At 35.6% G+C, this 15791-nt stretch overlaps 2 protein-coding genes across 2 annotated transcripts in view; both read left to right on the top strand.

The window, feature by feature from the left end:
* LOC143030374 (uncharacterized) overlaps positions 1-5424 on the top strand; it is a 32211-nt gene extending 26787 nt beyond the window's left edge. The window contains exons 9-10 of the mRNA XM_076193523.1: positions 588-633; positions 3779-5424. Of these exons, the coding sequence (XP_076049638.1) occupies positions 588-633; positions 3779-5058 (1326 nt within the window). The 3' untranslated portion in view covers positions 5059-5424. The remainder of the gene's footprint in view (positions 1-587; positions 634-3778) is intronic.
* Positions 5425-9405: 3981 nt separating this feature from the next.
* Positions 9406-14176, top strand: LOC143030749 (uncharacterized). Its single transcript, XM_076193954.1, has 2 exons — positions 9406-9480; positions 11819-14176. Exon 2 carries the CDS (start codon positions 12674-12676, stop codon positions 13862-13864), a length of 1191 nt encoding a protein of 396 aa, XP_076050069.1. The 5' UTR covers positions 9406-9480; positions 11819-12673; the 3' UTR covers positions 13865-14176.
* The last annotated feature ends 1615 nt before the right edge of the window (positions 14177-15791 follow it).

Genomic DNA, 15791 nt, shown 5'->3' with positions numbered 1-15791 from the left:
TAACTATTCTTCCTCCATCTTCCATTATCTTATTTAATGTTATCTTTGTGTCCTCTAACATACATTTATGTTCACTCTCTTCTCACGAGGCTGTTTTTGGAGGCACATAATTTATCACAAACTTTCTGTTCTTCTTATCTCTGTCTTCCACTTAGATCATAATCATCTCTACTGTATTCTTTCCATATGTGACACTCTTCACGTTTATATCCTTCTTAGTCAGGAACATAACTCCACCCCCTTGCTTTTTCTCTCTGTTTCTAATCCAATAATTATATGCGTCATGTCCTACACTGTTGGGTGGTAGTGGACCTTTTAATTTCGTTTCTACAATTCCCATTATGTCCGGTTCTTTTTCCTTCAGATAATCATTCAGCTCATTCAATCCTGTTATTACTCCATCTATATTTGTGTAAGACACTTTTAGTTTTCTGCCACTTCCATTGTATTTAAAAAATAGATCTCATATATAGAAGAGAAAATATATTACAATTTGAAACCCAATAAATACCTAATGAATAGGCATTACAAACAAAACATTTTTTGTGATATAAAAAAGAAAAATCTTGGTTGTCTTTTTCCATCAGATGGCTAAAAGGGACCTGAAGCATGATGACCAACAAGATGCCAGAAGTTGATACCATATGGAATTTGGACATCCAGTGAGTTTATATTCATTTAAATAACACAATGTATTGGGTTCTTTTATTTAACCCCATTTGTTGCATTGTGCAACTATACTTCTTCCATTATCTGGTGACCCATAGGACGTGGCCGGCAAAACCAGCAGCATTGCCACGTCCAAACCATCTCCAAAGAAAATGGGGGAGACACTGTTTTCTTTATATTTGTATGTATGACAGATGTAATTAGAGAGACATCATTAAAGTTCTTATGTAATGCAGATGACTTAATATTAGCAGAGCATCACAATTACTAAAGAGTTAAAAAAAACTTTTTCAATAAGCAGGATCTATGGGTGACATAACATGTAATGGCTGTATAAGTCTAGTGATTTGGCAAGCACTCTCCCAAAAACTCATTTTTTTCTTTCAGTTTCAGTTCTCTCATTTTCTCATTAGCTTCATTTTTTAGTGTCTTTTTTAGTGTCTTTTCTCTTCCTCATTGCTCATTTCCATGTTTATCCATTTATTCTTGTTAATTTTCACTTTTTGCCAACTTTGCTGTTTTTGTTTGTACTTCTTTCACCATCATGTGAGAACTTAGTGTAATTATTAGAGGTCTATTTTTTTTTTTTCTTTAAAGTATAGTATCAATCTATGCATTTCCTCTTATTTCTTTTTCCATCTCGTGTCCCTTCTTTTGTATCTCTTTCAGAATTTCTCTTGCTATTTCTCCACTTGTCTCTTACGTATCTCGCTACATTGTATTTTTCTTTAATACCATATACTACTATACACTTTTTTTTTTATAAATTGTGTCCCTGACCCAATTTTTTCTTCTTAATTACTTTAATGACTTTCCTTTGCATTTTCTTCCACAAAATTGAAAGGTCCACTACCACCAAATACTCCCAGACAAGGTTTATACAATCACTGGATTAGAAATAGGAGAAACAGGGTGGAGGAGTTATGTTTTTGACTAAGAAAGGCTTAAATGTGACAAAGATTACAGAAGGAAATAATAATGTGGAATTGAGAATTGATTATGATTAAAATTAAAAATAGTGACATGAAAAGTAGAAAAGTTGTAGTGATATATGTGCTCTCTAAAACATATTCTTGGAAAGAGAGTGACCAATCTAAAATATTGGAAGACACAAGGCATGCATTAAATGAAATACTGAAAGGAGGAAACTTAGTAATTATACTCTAAAGAAATATGTTGGGAGAAGATGACAGTGAAAGGTGGAGATGACCTTTGGGGAAATATAATACTGGACATGACCATTGAATGCACAATGACTCAATGGGTAAAAGAGGATACCAGATATAGAAATAATGAAGAACCATCGCGACTAGACTTGATATTTATGTCAGAGCCTGAAATTATGGATAAAATGGAATACAAGACACCAATTGGGAAGAGTGACCAACTACTTGAGCTCAAACTAAAAGTGGAAATTTATTTGGAAAGAAATGAGAAACACAGAAAAGGAAGACTAATGTATGACAAAACTGATTTTGGGAAACTTAAGAAAATTCTTTCAAAAAACAAGTTGGGAAAGCTTCTTTAATGAAGAAACACAGCTGGAAGAGAAATGGACGATATCCAAAGAAATCTGTAATGAAGGAGTGGATAAATATGTACCAAAACAAAAACAGGAAAAGTTGTACATTAAGTGCTGGTACAACAAAAAATGTAGTGAGGTAAAAGATAGAAGAGACAAAGCCTGGCAGATAAATCATATGAACAGAGACTAAAAGCACTGGGTCTGCCAACTTTGAAAGATCAAAGAGGAAGAGTTGATATGATTACAATATTCAGGTTACAAAAGTGGATAGATTACATTGACAGTAGAGATCTCTTAATTAAGGGTAGGAGGGCTTTAAGAGGTCATGAGAATAAATTAAGGAAGACTACATGTCTAGAAGATGGGAAGAAATAGGGTTTTCCGTATAGATACATAAATACTTAGAAGGCGATGATATAGCCCAAGTTGGAAGAGTCCATAACTTCAAATCTAAATATGCTGATTGAAGATCAAGGATGTAGACAGAACTTTACTTGATTTTGAGGCTAGGTATGATCAATTGGAATGTAGGAGACCCAATGAGTCTTTTTCCTTTCCTGTGTACTATAATTAGGTAAATACACACACTTGCTAACTGTCTATATGCCAAAGGCTTCTTCCCCTTATAAGGAAGATAGTTACACAGTTAAAGAAAAATAAAGGTAGTTCATTGAATATTCAACCTGCCAGTAGATGGTTGTACCATGTTAATTTGAATGATTTAGTTCTTCATCCTAAAAATTTTTAAGATGTGGATTATGATATAAAAATCTTATTTTGAGAAGGGATGTAGATTACATGCATTTCTTATTTTTCAGAGCAAGTTGCGTGGCCCAGAGACTCATCCAGGGAAAGGAATAGTTGTTCCTGAATTGGAATAAAATAGAAGAAATAATATTTTCAAGATTTCTTTCATGAGAAATTTGGAAGCACTAAAATATAAATCCTGCAATATTTCTCCCCAGTAATGTTTTTATCTAGTAAATTTGATCAAAATAAAAGACCTTATGTAGGTAGCCATTACTTTGTTAGGGTTTTTTCAGCATCTAAAGACAAACAAATAAGAATTTGTATAAATTTCTTTTTTTCCATTTCCAGGCAAATAATTTGAGCCTTCACTTTTATTCAGAAAGGTGAGAATTCACAGAAGTGTATGCTGTAAGTTGTGAATTTTTTTTTTGACTGGTGATATGTGAAGGGATATGTAAGTTCATTGCTCTCACTAGGAAGCTTCTTATCCTTCAGTAAATTGGAAATATTATGAGAAGTTATGAAGGTGAGAAACCATTCAGATATGCTCTTTGTGAAACTCCATTTTCCAAGTCTTATTCTAAAAAGCTAAATGATAATTCGTACAGAGAAGAAGCCTCATGAGTAAACTTTTTGTGACATTTCCTACTTTGCTTCTTTAGAAAGTCGTATGTAAACTCAGTGGGATGATATCTTAGTGTACTCTAAATGTGGAGTTGAGAAAATCCATATGAAAATTCACACATTGAAAAAGCCTCATCACTATACAAAGGTTAATTTTCCCACTAGTGATGTATTCTTTATGAATCAACATTTTCTGAATATGGTACCCAGAAAAGTCATATGAGATCATATACAAGGGAAAATCTGTCAAGTGCACCCAATGTGGATCAGCGTTTGGGTCTGGTGGTCTTATTAGAAATATGAGCTCTCAAACAGAAAAACCTCAGGAATGTGCTATTTGTAAAACTTTAATTTATTCAGGTACTCTGAAAAGACATATGAGAACCCACACAGGAGAGAGGCCACATGAATGTGCCATTTGCAAAGCGTCCTTTTCTCAATCTGGTCACCTGAAATGTCACATGAGAACGCATACAGGAGAAAAGCCACACGAATGCGCTCTTTGCAAAGCTTCGTTTGCTCGGTCAGATACTCTCAAAAGTCACATGAGAATTCACACAGGAGAAAAGCCACATGAATGTAGCCTATGTAACACTTCATTTTCTACATCTCGTAATCTCGAAAGGCACATAAGAACCCACATAAAGGAGAAACCGCATAAGTGTACACTTTGCCAAGCTTCATTCTCTGGGTCTAGTAATTTGCAAAACCATATGAAAACTCACACAAGGGAAAAGAATAAGTGTACTATTTGTGATACTTTGTTCTCCAAGCCGGGGTTGCTGAAATCCCACATGAGAACTCACACAAGGAAGGGGCCTCATCAGTGCAATCTTTGTGAGTTTTCATTTTCGAAGCCTTTCCAACTCAAACTCCACATGAGAACTCACACAGGAGAGAGGCCGTACGAGTGTACGATTTGCAGAGCTGCATTTTCTCAGGCCTGCTCTCTCAAAAGACACGTCAAATCTCACACAGGGGAGAAATCTCACAGTTGTACTTTCTGTAAGGCATCGTTCTCCGCTTCTTATGGCCTCATCAAACACATGAGAATCCACACCAGAGAAAAGCCTTACACATGTATTCTATGTAAATCTTCGTTCGCTCAGTCTGGTACTCTAAAAAGTCACATGAGGTCGCATACAGGCGAGAAGCCGTACAAGTGTGTTTGTTGTGTCGCTTCCTTTACCCGGTCTGGCACTCTGAAAAAACATATGCGTACTCACACGGGAGAGGAATCCCCTAAAAGCACCGAAAGAGAAACTTTGTTCTCATATTCTGCAGATTTGAAGAGTGATTGTTGGGCGAGTGATGACAGTGATTCTTTGAAACCCGTTGGTATTAAGTTGACAAATGTCAAGCATGAGCTGATGGAGGAGTTGGATAACTCGGATGGAATTCCAGGTAGTATAACAAGCACTTGGGTAAAGGAGGACATGGAAATCAAGGAGGAGTATGACCTTAACTTGATCAAAATAGAGCAAGACTAAGTTGTATTACTATCCTCTTGACCTGTAAGGATACTTCTTGTCAGAGTAGAACATACTTGGAGATATTGGTCATAATTTGTGCTGTGCTAAATTCTGTTGAGAAACCTGAGAACTTTGTGGTTTCTTTTATTGCGATTTTTTTCAAGTTTATGATGTCTTTCTGTATTTACATGATATACTGAAGACTTGTAAATAAAGATCTGTAGTATGTTAATATTGTTGATATATATATATATATATATATATATAGGATGATTTCTATGCTGTTCAAATAACTGATCTATCACAAGAATTGATTATTGAAGAATCCTAATGGGAAAAAGTTATATAAAGTGTTAAAATTGTTTTGGATTACTATTGTATTCTAATAAAGCTTGAAATGTTTAGTAGTCTCTGAATATTACTTCTGTTTTGCCAGGTAATGGTGTATTGGATGAGTCCGTTTTACACCAGTTTTAAGATTACATAGTATGAGGATACACAATTCATGACCAGTGATACTGTTTAAGATTCATTCGCTCATTAAGCAATCAAATTATGTATTTACATTTCCTAATGAGCTACAAGTGGTTTCCAGAGTGACCTGTGTTGTTGAGAAAGTTCACAAGAAGAATATGCACACTAATGAAAAAAATATGACCCACGGCAGGATTAAAAAAGAATAGGGGGTAATCCTTAGAAATAAGGAGGAAAGAAGCCCAGAAATAGGATTCGCAAAAAAAAGTAGTCGTGAGAAATGAGTAGTATTTGCAAGATTTGATATTAACCTAAAGTGTCATTGCCTCTAAACACATAGCCTCACTTGCCTGCATTAATGAGTTTAAGGATGCAGAATCAATGCCTCCATCTTACTCTTTGAGGCGACATCCTCCCCTGGGTGTCTGATAAATAATCAATACTTGGGCATCTTGATTGATTTCAGGCTCTCCTTCGCCCCGAGGTCGGATACCTCCGTGAGGCCACGAAAACAAGATTAAATCTCCTCAGAGCCATAGCAGGGCCCCAGCTGGGTGCCAGGCACAAGGTCCTCCGGACATATTACATTCAGGTGGTACATTCAATGGTGGACTATGCCTCTGGGGCTCTCCTCTTCATCTCAGCTTTGAGGACAAGCTCGAGGTTCTCCAAAACCAGGCTCTAGGTACTATCACTAATAGTTGTGTATGGTATTTCTCACACCTTCAAATTCGTAAGAGTCCAGTTGATGAATGCCTTGCCAGCTTCATGTGCTGTACCATATCACCCTGGTATCACTGTGACCAGACAGTTCAACACAAGATGGTCTGTGTCCTGTGGGGATGCATGACATGCTGGGGGGCATATAGGGGATTCACGATAGTCCCATTGGTGCAGTTTGGCTGCTGTTCTACCATGGCCTGATCTCATCCTATTTGTCAGTGTCTACTGATTTTTGGTTAGGCAGTAGAAAACGGGCACACCACTTTCTCATCTAACTTGTTCCAACTGTCTATTACTCTGTGAGGAAAGCTGTTCTTTTTCAGATCTCTTCTATAGCTGTCTTTCTTGATTTTCTTTCCGTGTCCTCTTGTATTTCTATCATCCCATTTTATCAGATTCTCTCTATCAATAATTTCTTTGCCTTTCATGATTCTGTAAATAGCTATCAAATCTCCTCTCTTCTTTGCTCTAGTGTCTGTAGTTCAAGTTTTGCTAGTCTCTCTTCATATGATAGTTTTGAGTGTTGGTGCCAATTTTGTAATTGCTCTTTGTATTCTTTCAAATTTTTTTTTTATACATTTTTTGTACTTGGTGACCATATCGTTGCTGCATATTCCAATCTTGGTCTTATCAGAGTGATTAGAATTTTCTTCACCATTTCTTCATCCAGGTATGTAAATGCCACTTTGATTGTTCTTATTAAATTATAAGTTTCTCCAAAAATCTTATTTATATGTTTCTCAGGTGACATATTATTCATAACAATGACTCCCAGGTCCTTCTCATTTTCTACTTTTTTTATTCCTTCTCCCAATTTATATGATCCTATTATTCTGTTTTTGCTTTTTCCAAATTCCATTATACTACACTTTTTAGTGTTGAACTCCATCTCCCACTTCCTACTCCATTCCTGTACTTTATTTAGATCACTCTGTAGTGACTCACAATCTTCTTCCGTGTTCACTTTTTTCAACAGTTTTGCATCATCTGCAAAGAAGCTCATATAACTTTCAATTCCGTCATCCATATCATTAATATATATAGCAAACATTATTGGGGCCAGAACTGTTCCTTGTGGAACACCGCTTATTACTTCATCCCATTTTGAGTGTTTGTCTCTTATCACTACTCTCATTTTTCTTTCTTGCAAAAAGTCTTCCATCCATTTAAGCAGTTTGCCCTGTATTCCTCCTTCAGTTTCTAATTTCTTAAGCAACTTCTTATGTGATACTTTGTCAAAAGCTTTTTTTAGGTCTAGAAAGTCACAATCAGCCCATGCATCTCTTTCTTGTATTATATCTATTAGCCTTGAATAGAAACATATTAAATTGGTGATGCATGATCGTCCTTGTCTGAATCCAAATTGCCTGGAACAATTTTTTTTTTTTTTTCTAAATATTTTACCCATCTACTTTTGACAATTCTTTCACAAATTTTTGCTATTGTACTTGTTAGAGAGACTGGTCTGTAGTTGGTAGGGTCTTCTTTATTTCCCCCTTTATATATAGGTACTATATTTGCTTTTTTCCAATCTTCTGGGACTTTTCCTTCTTTCAAGGAACTGTTTATTATGCTATGTATTTTGTCTGCCAGTTCATTCCTGCATTCTTTCAAAATCCAGTTTGCTATTTCATCTGGTCCATGCGATTTTCTGACATCAAGATTACTCAAGTTTTAAAATATTTCCTTCTTTTTTATTCCATTTTCATTCCTGGGGGGGGGGGGGACTTTCTCTTTCCATTCGATCTCTTCCGGTTTTATGTTCTCCCTTGTAAAGACTGATTTAAAATGCTTGTTCATAATTTCCGCCATTTCAATTTCCTGTGTGTATTCAACTCCTCCTTGTCTTAGTTTCTCCAAATCTTGTTTGTTTTTCAGTTTACTGTTTACAAATCTGTAAAATAGTTTTGGTTGATCTTTACACTTTTCTATGACATCTTTTTCATATTTTCTCTTTTCCTCTCTGCACGCTTGGGATTCATTTCTATAACAAGTATATATTTTCCATTTTTTAGGTCTTGTATTTCTTCTATTTGGTCCAAACTTTGTCTCTTTTGTCTTTTAACTCCCTACAACTTTTGTTGTACCAGTACTTTACATATTCTTTTTCTTGTTTTTGTCTTGTGACATACTTTTCCACTCTTTTTTTTATAATTTTTTTTTTTCAAAATATTCCATTTCTCCACTGTTCTTTCTTCTTTGTATATTCCTTCCCAGTTTTCTTGTTGAAAGAATCCTCTTATTCTATCAAAGTTTGTTTTTTCATACATCATTCTTCCTTTTCTATATTGTTCATTTCTTTTCATGTATTTTTCCTCATTTAGTTCCAGTTCAATCAGTATATGGTCACTTTTACTTATTGGTGTTTTATATTCAATCTTTTCTACTATTCTAGGTTCAGATGTGATTATTAGGTCTAGTCTCGATGGTTCTTCATTTCTATACCTAGTGTTCTCCTGTATCCACTGTGTCATTGTATGGTCAATAATCATCTCGAGTAGAACATTTCCCCATGAGCCGTCTCCACCCTTTACTGTCATCTCTTCCCAGCAGATTTCTTTGCAATTAAAGTCGCCCATCATAACTATTCTTCCTCCATCTTCCATTATCTTATTTAATGTTATCTTTGTGTCCTCTAACATACATTTATGTTCACTCTCTTCCCACGAGGCTGTTTTTGGAGGCACATAATTTATCACAAACTTTCTGTTCTTCTTATCTCTGTCTTCCACTTCGATCATAATCATCTCTACTGTATTCTTTCCATATGGTACACTCTTCACGTTTATATCCTTCTTAGTCAGGAACATAACTCCACCCCCTTGTTTTGTCTCTCTCTTTCTAATCCAATAATTGTATGCGTCATGTCCTACACTGTTGGGTGGTAGTGGACCTTTTAATTTCGTTTCTACAATTCCCATTATGTCCGGTTCTTTTTCCTTCAGATAATCATTCAGCTCATTCAATCCTGTTATTAATCCATCTATATTTGTGTAAGACACTATTAGTTTTCTGCCACTTCCATTGTATTTAAAAAATAGATCTCATATATAGAAGAGAAAATATATTACAATTTGAAACCCAATAAATACCTAATGAATAGGCATTACAAGCAAAACATTTTTTGTGATATAAAAAAGAAAAATCTTGGTTGTCTTTTTCCATCAGATGGCTAAAAGGGACCTGAAGCATGATGACCAACAAGATGCCAGAAGTTGATACCATATGGAATTTGGACATCCAGTGAGTTTATATTCATTTAAATAACACAATGTATTGGGTTCTTTTATTTAACCCCATTTGTTGCATTGTGCAACTATACTTCTTCCATTATCTGGTGACCCATAGGACATGGCCGGCAAAACCAGCAGCATTGCCACGTTCAAACCATCTCCAAAGAAAATGGGGGAGGCACTGTTTTCTTTATATTTGTATGTATGACAGATATAATTAGAGAGACATCATTAAAGTTCTTATGTAATGCAGATGACTTAATATTAGCAGAGCATCACAATTACTAAAGAGTTAAAAAAACTTTTTCAATAAGCAGGATCTATGGGTGACATAACATGTAATGGCTGTATAAGTCTAGTGATTTGGCAAGCACTCTCCCAAAAACTCATTTTTTTTTTTCATTTTCAGTTGTCTCATTTTCTCAGATTCATTTTTTAGTTTCTTTTTTAGTGTCTTTTCTCTTCCTCATTGCTCATTTCCATGTTTATCCAGTTATTCTTGTTAATTTTCACTTTTTGCCAACTTTGCTGTTTTTGTTTGTACTTCTTTCACCATCATGTGAGAACTTATTTTAATTATTAGAGGTCTATTTTGTTTTTTTCTTTAAAGTATAGTATCAATCTATGCATTTCCTCTTATTTCTTTTTCCATCTCGTGTCCCTTCTTTTGTATCTCTTTCATAATTTCTCTTGCTATTTCTCCACTTGTCTCTTACGTATCTCGCTACATTGTATTTTTCTTTAATACCATATACTACTATACACTTTTTTTTTTATAAATTGTGTCCCTGACCCAATTTTTTCTTCTTAATTACTTTAATGACTTTCCTTTGCATTTTCTTCCACAAAATTGAAAGGTCCACTACCACCAAATACTCCCAGACAAGGTTTATACAATCACTGGATTAGAAATAGGAGAAACAGGGTGGAGGAGTTATGTTTTTGACTTAGAAAGGCTTAAATGTGACAAAGATTACAGAAGGAAATAATAATGTGGAATTGAGAATTGATTATGATTAAAATTAAAAATAGCGACATGAAAAGTAGAAAAGTTGTAGTGATATATGTGCTCTCTAAAAGATATCCTTGGAAAGAGAGTGACCAATCTAAAATATTGGAAGACACAAGGCATGCATTAAATGAAATACTGAAAGGAGGAAACTTAGTAATTATACTCTAAAGAAATATGTTGGGAGAAGATGACAGTGAAAGGTGGAGATGACCTTTGGGGAAATATAATACTGGACATGACCATTGAATGCACAATGACTCAATGGGTAAAAGAGGATACCAGATATAGAAATAATGAAGAACCATCGCGACTAGACTTGATATTTATGTCAGAGCCTGAAATTATGGATAAAATGGAATACAAGACACCAATTGGGAAGAGTGACCAACTACTTGAGCTCAAACTAAAAGTGGAAATTTATTTGGAAAGAAATGAGAAACACAGAAAAGGAAGACTAATGTATAACAAAACTGATTTTGGGAAACTTAAGAAAATTCTTTCAAAAAACAAGTTGGGAAAGCTTCTTTAATGAAGAAACACAGGTGGAAGAGAAATAGACGATATCAAAAGAAATCTATAATTAAGAAGTGGATAAATACGTACCAAAACAAAAACAGGAAAAGTTGTACACTAAGTGCTGGTATAATAAAAAGTTTAGTGAAGCAAAACATAGAAGAGACAAAGCCTGGCAGATAAATCATATGAACAGAGACTAAAAGCACTGGGTCTGCCAACTTTGAAAGATCAAAGAGGAAGAGTTGATATGATTACAATATTCAGGTTACAAAAGTGGATAGATTAAATTGACAGAAGAGATCTCTTAATTAAGAATAGGAGGGCTGTAAGAAGACTACATGTCTAAAAGATGGGAAGAAATGGGGTTTTCCATGTAGATACATAAATACTTGGAATAGCTTAGAAGGTGATGATATAGCCCAAGTTAGAAGAGTCCATAAATTCAAATCTAAATATGATGATTGAAGATCAAGGATGTAGACAGAACTTTACATGATTTTGAGGCTAGGTATGATCAATTGGAATGTAGGAGACCCAACGAGTCTTTTTCCTTTCCTGTGTACTATAATTAGGTAAATACACACACACACTTGCTATTTGTCTATATACCAAAGGCTTCTTCCCCTTATAAGGAAGATAGTTACACAGTTAAAGAAAAATAAAGGTAGTTCATTGAATATTCAACCTGCCAGTAGATGGTTGTACCATGTTAATTTGAATGATTTAGTTCTTCATCCTAAAAAAAATTAAGATATGGATTATGATATAAAAATCTTATTTTGAAAAGGGATGTAGATTACATGCATTTCTTATTTTTCAGAGCAAGTTGCGTGGCCCAGAGACTCATCCAGGGAAAGGAATAGTTGTTCCTGAATTGGAATAAAATAGAAGAAATAATATTTTCAAGATTTCTTTCATGAGAAATTTGGAAGCACTAAAATATAAATCCTGCAATATTTCTCCCCAGTAATGTTTTTATCTAGTAAATTTGATCAAAATAAAAGACCTTATGTAGGTAGCCATTACTTTGTTAGGGTTTTTCAGCATCTAAAGACAAACAAATAAGAATTTGTATGAATTTCTTTTTTTCCATTTCCAGGCAAATAATTTGAGCCTTCACTTTTATTCAGAAAGGTGAGAATTCACAGAAGTGTATGCTGTAAGTTGTGAATTTTTTTTTTGACTGGTGATATGTGAAGGGATATGTAAGTTCATTGCTCTCACTAGGAAGCTTCTTATCCTTCAGTAAATTGGAAATATTATGAGAAGTTATGAAGGTGAGAAACCATTCAGATATGCTCTTTGTGAAACCCCATTTTCCAAGTCTTATTCTAAAAAGCTAAATGATAATTCGTACAGGGAAGAAGCCTCATGAATAAACTTTTTTGTGACATTTCCTACTTTGCTTCTTTAGAAAGTCGTATGTGAACTCAGTGGGATGATATCTTAGTGTACTCTAAATGTGGAGTTGAGAAAATCCATATGAGAATTCACACATTGAAAAAGCCTCATCACTATACAAAGGTTAATTTTCCCACTAGTGATGTATTCTTTATGAATCAACATTTTCTGAATATGGTACCCAGAAAAGTCATATGAGATCATATACAAGGGAAAATCTGTCAAGTGCACCCAATGTGGATCAGCGTTTGGGTCTGGTGGTCTTATTAGAAATATGAGCTCTCAAACAGAAAAACCTCAGGAATGTGCTATTTGTAAAACTTTAATTTATTCAGGTACTCTGAAAAGACATATGAGAACCCACACAGGAGAGAGGCCACATGAATGTGCCATTTGCAAAGCGTCCTTTTCTCAATCTGGTCACCTGAAATGTCACATGAGAACGCATACAGGAGAAAAGCCACACGAATGCGCTCTTTGCAAAGCTTCGTTTGCTCGGTCAGATACTCTCAAAAGTCACATGAGAATTCACACAGGAGAAAAGCCACATGAATGTAGCCTATGTAACACTTCATTTTCTACATCTCGTAATCTTGAACGGCACATAAGAACCCACATAAAGGAGAAACCGCATAAGTGTACACTTTGCCAAGCTTCATTCTCTGGGTCTAGTAATTTGCAAAACCATATGAAAACTCACACAAGGGAAAAGAATAAGTGTACTATTTGTGATACTTTGTTCTCCAAGCCGGGGTTGCTGAAATCCCACATGAGAACTCACACAAGGAAGGGTCCTCATCAGTGCAATCTTTGTGAGTTTTCATTTTCGAAGCCTTTCCAACTGAAACTCCACATGAGAACTCACACAGGAGAGAGGCCGTATGAGTGTACGATTTGCAGAGCTGCATTTTCTCAGGCCTGCTCTCTGAAAAGACACGTCAAATCTCACACAGGGGAGAAATCTCACAGTTGTACTTTCTGTAAGGCATCGTTCTCCGCTTCTTATGGCCTCATCAAACACATGAGAATCCACACCAGAGAAAAGCCTTACACATGTATTCTATGTAAATCTTCGTTCGCTCAGTCTGGTACTCTAAAAAGTCACATGAGGTCGCATACAGGCGAGAAGCCGTACAAGTGTGTTTGTTGTGTCGCTTCCTTTACCCGGTCTGGCACTCTGAAAAAACATATGCGTACTCACACGGGAGAGGAATCCCCTAAAAGCACCGAAAGAGAAACTTTGTTCTCATATTCTGCAGATTTGAAGAGTGATTGTTGGGCGAGTGATGACAGTGATTCTTTGAAACCTGTTGGTATTAAGTTGACAAATGTCAAGCATGAGCTGATGGAGGAGTTGAATAACTCAGATGGAATTCCAGGTAGTATAACAAGCACTTGGGTAAAGGAGGACATGGAAATCAAGGAGGAGTATGACCTTAACTTGATCAAAATAGAGCACGACTAAGTTGTATTACTATCCTCTTGACCTGTAAGGATACTTCTTGTCAGAGTAGAACATATTTGTCATAATTTGTGCTGTGCTAAGGTCTGTTGAGAAACCTAAGTTGTGGTTTCTTTTATTGTGATTTTTTTTTTTTTTAAAGTTTATGATGTCTTTCTGTATTTACATGATATACTGAAGACTTGTAAATAAAAATCTGTAGTCTGTTAATATTGTTGATATATATATATATATAGGATGATTTCTATGCTGTTCAGATAACTGATCTACCACAAGAATTGATTATTGAAGAATCCTAATGGGAAAAAGTTATATAAAGTGTTAACTTTTTTTTGGATTACTATTGTATTCTAATAAAGCTTGAAATGTTTAGTAGTCTCTGAATATTACTTCTGTTTTGCCAGGTAATGGTGTATTGGATGAGTCAGTTTTACACCAGTTTTAAGATTACATAGTATGAGGATACACATTTCATGACCAGTGATACTGTTTAAGATTCATTCGCTCATTAAGCAATCAAATTATGTATTTACATTTCCTAATGAGCTAAAAGTGGTTTCCAGAGTGACCTGTGTTGTTGAGAAAGTTCACAAGAAGAATATGCACACTAATGAAAAAAATATGACCCACGACAGGATTAAAAAAGAATAGGGGGTAATCCTTAGAAATAAGGAGGAAAGAAGCCTAGAAATAGGCTTCACAAAAAAAAAGTAGTCATGAGAAATGAGTAGTATTTGCAAGATTTGATATTAACCTAAAGTGTCATTGCCTCTAAACACATAGCCTCACTAGCCTGCATTCATGAGTTTAAGGATGCAGAATCAATGCCTCCATCTTACTCTTTGAGGCGACATCCTCCCCTGGGTGTCTGATAATCAATACTTGGGCATCTTGATTGATTTCAGGCTCTCCTTCGCCCCGAGGTCGGATACCTCCGTGAGGCCACGAAAACAAGATTAAATCTCCTCAGAGCCATAGCAGGGTCCCAGCTGGGTGCCAGGCACAAGGTCCTCCGGACATATTACATTCAGGTGGTACATTCAGTGGTGGACTATGCCTCTGGGGCTCTCCTCTTCATCTCAGCTTTGAGGACAAGCTCGAGGTTCTCCAAAACCAGGCTCTAGGTACTATCACTAATAGTTGTGCATGGTATTTCTCACACCTTCAAATTCGTAAGAGTCCAGTTGATGAATGCCTTGCCAGCTTCATGTGCTGTACCATATCACCCTGGTATCACTGTGACCAGACAGTTCAACACAAGATGGTCTGTGTCCTGTGGGGATGCATGACATGCTGGGCATATAGGGGATTCACGATAGTCCCATTGGTGCAGTATGGCTGCTGTTCTACCATGGCCTGATCTCATCCTATTTGTCAGCGTCTACTGATTTTTTGTTAGGCGGTAGAAAACGGCACACCACTTTCTCATCTAACTTGTTCCAACTGTCTATTACTCTGTGAGGAAAGCTGTTCTTTTTCACATTTCTTCTATAGCTGTCTTTCTTGATTTTCTTTCCGTGTCCTCTTGTATTTCTATCATCCCATTTTATCAGATTCTCTCTATCAATAATTTCTATGCCTTCATGATTCTGTAAATAGCTATCAAATCTCCTCTCTTCTTTGCTCTAGTGTCTGTAGTTTAAGTTTTGCTAGTCTCTCTTCATATGATAGTTTTGAGAGTGTTGGTGCCAATTTTGTAATTGCTCTTTGTATTCTTTCAAGTTTCCTTATACATTTTCTTGTACTTGGTGATCATATCGTCGCTGCATATTCCAATCTTGGTCTTATCAGAGTGATTAGAATTTTCTTCACCATTTCCTCATCCAGGTATGTAAATGCCACTTTGTTCTTATTAAATTATAAGTTTCTCCAAAAATCCTATTTATATGTTTCTCAGGTGACATATTATTCATAACAATGACTCCCAGGT

The sequence above is a fragment of the Oratosquilla oratoria genome, chromosome 12 (assembly GCF_046742065.1).
Source record: "Oratosquilla oratoria isolate Oo_2021 chromosome 12, ASM4674206v1, whole genome shotgun sequence".
Lineage (NCBI taxonomy): Eukaryota > Metazoa > Arthropoda > Malacostraca > Stomatopoda > Squillidae > Oratosquilla > Oratosquilla oratoria.
The sequence above is the reverse complement of the archived record's forward strand: the minus strand, read 5'-3'. Positions and strand labels throughout refer to the sequence as shown.

What these genes read in the sequence shown, in the direction of transcription:
- LOC143030749 (XM_076193954.1), top strand. Translation starts at nt 12,674, where the DNA reads ATGAGCTCTCAAACAGAAAAACCTCAGGAATGTGCTATTTGTAAAACT.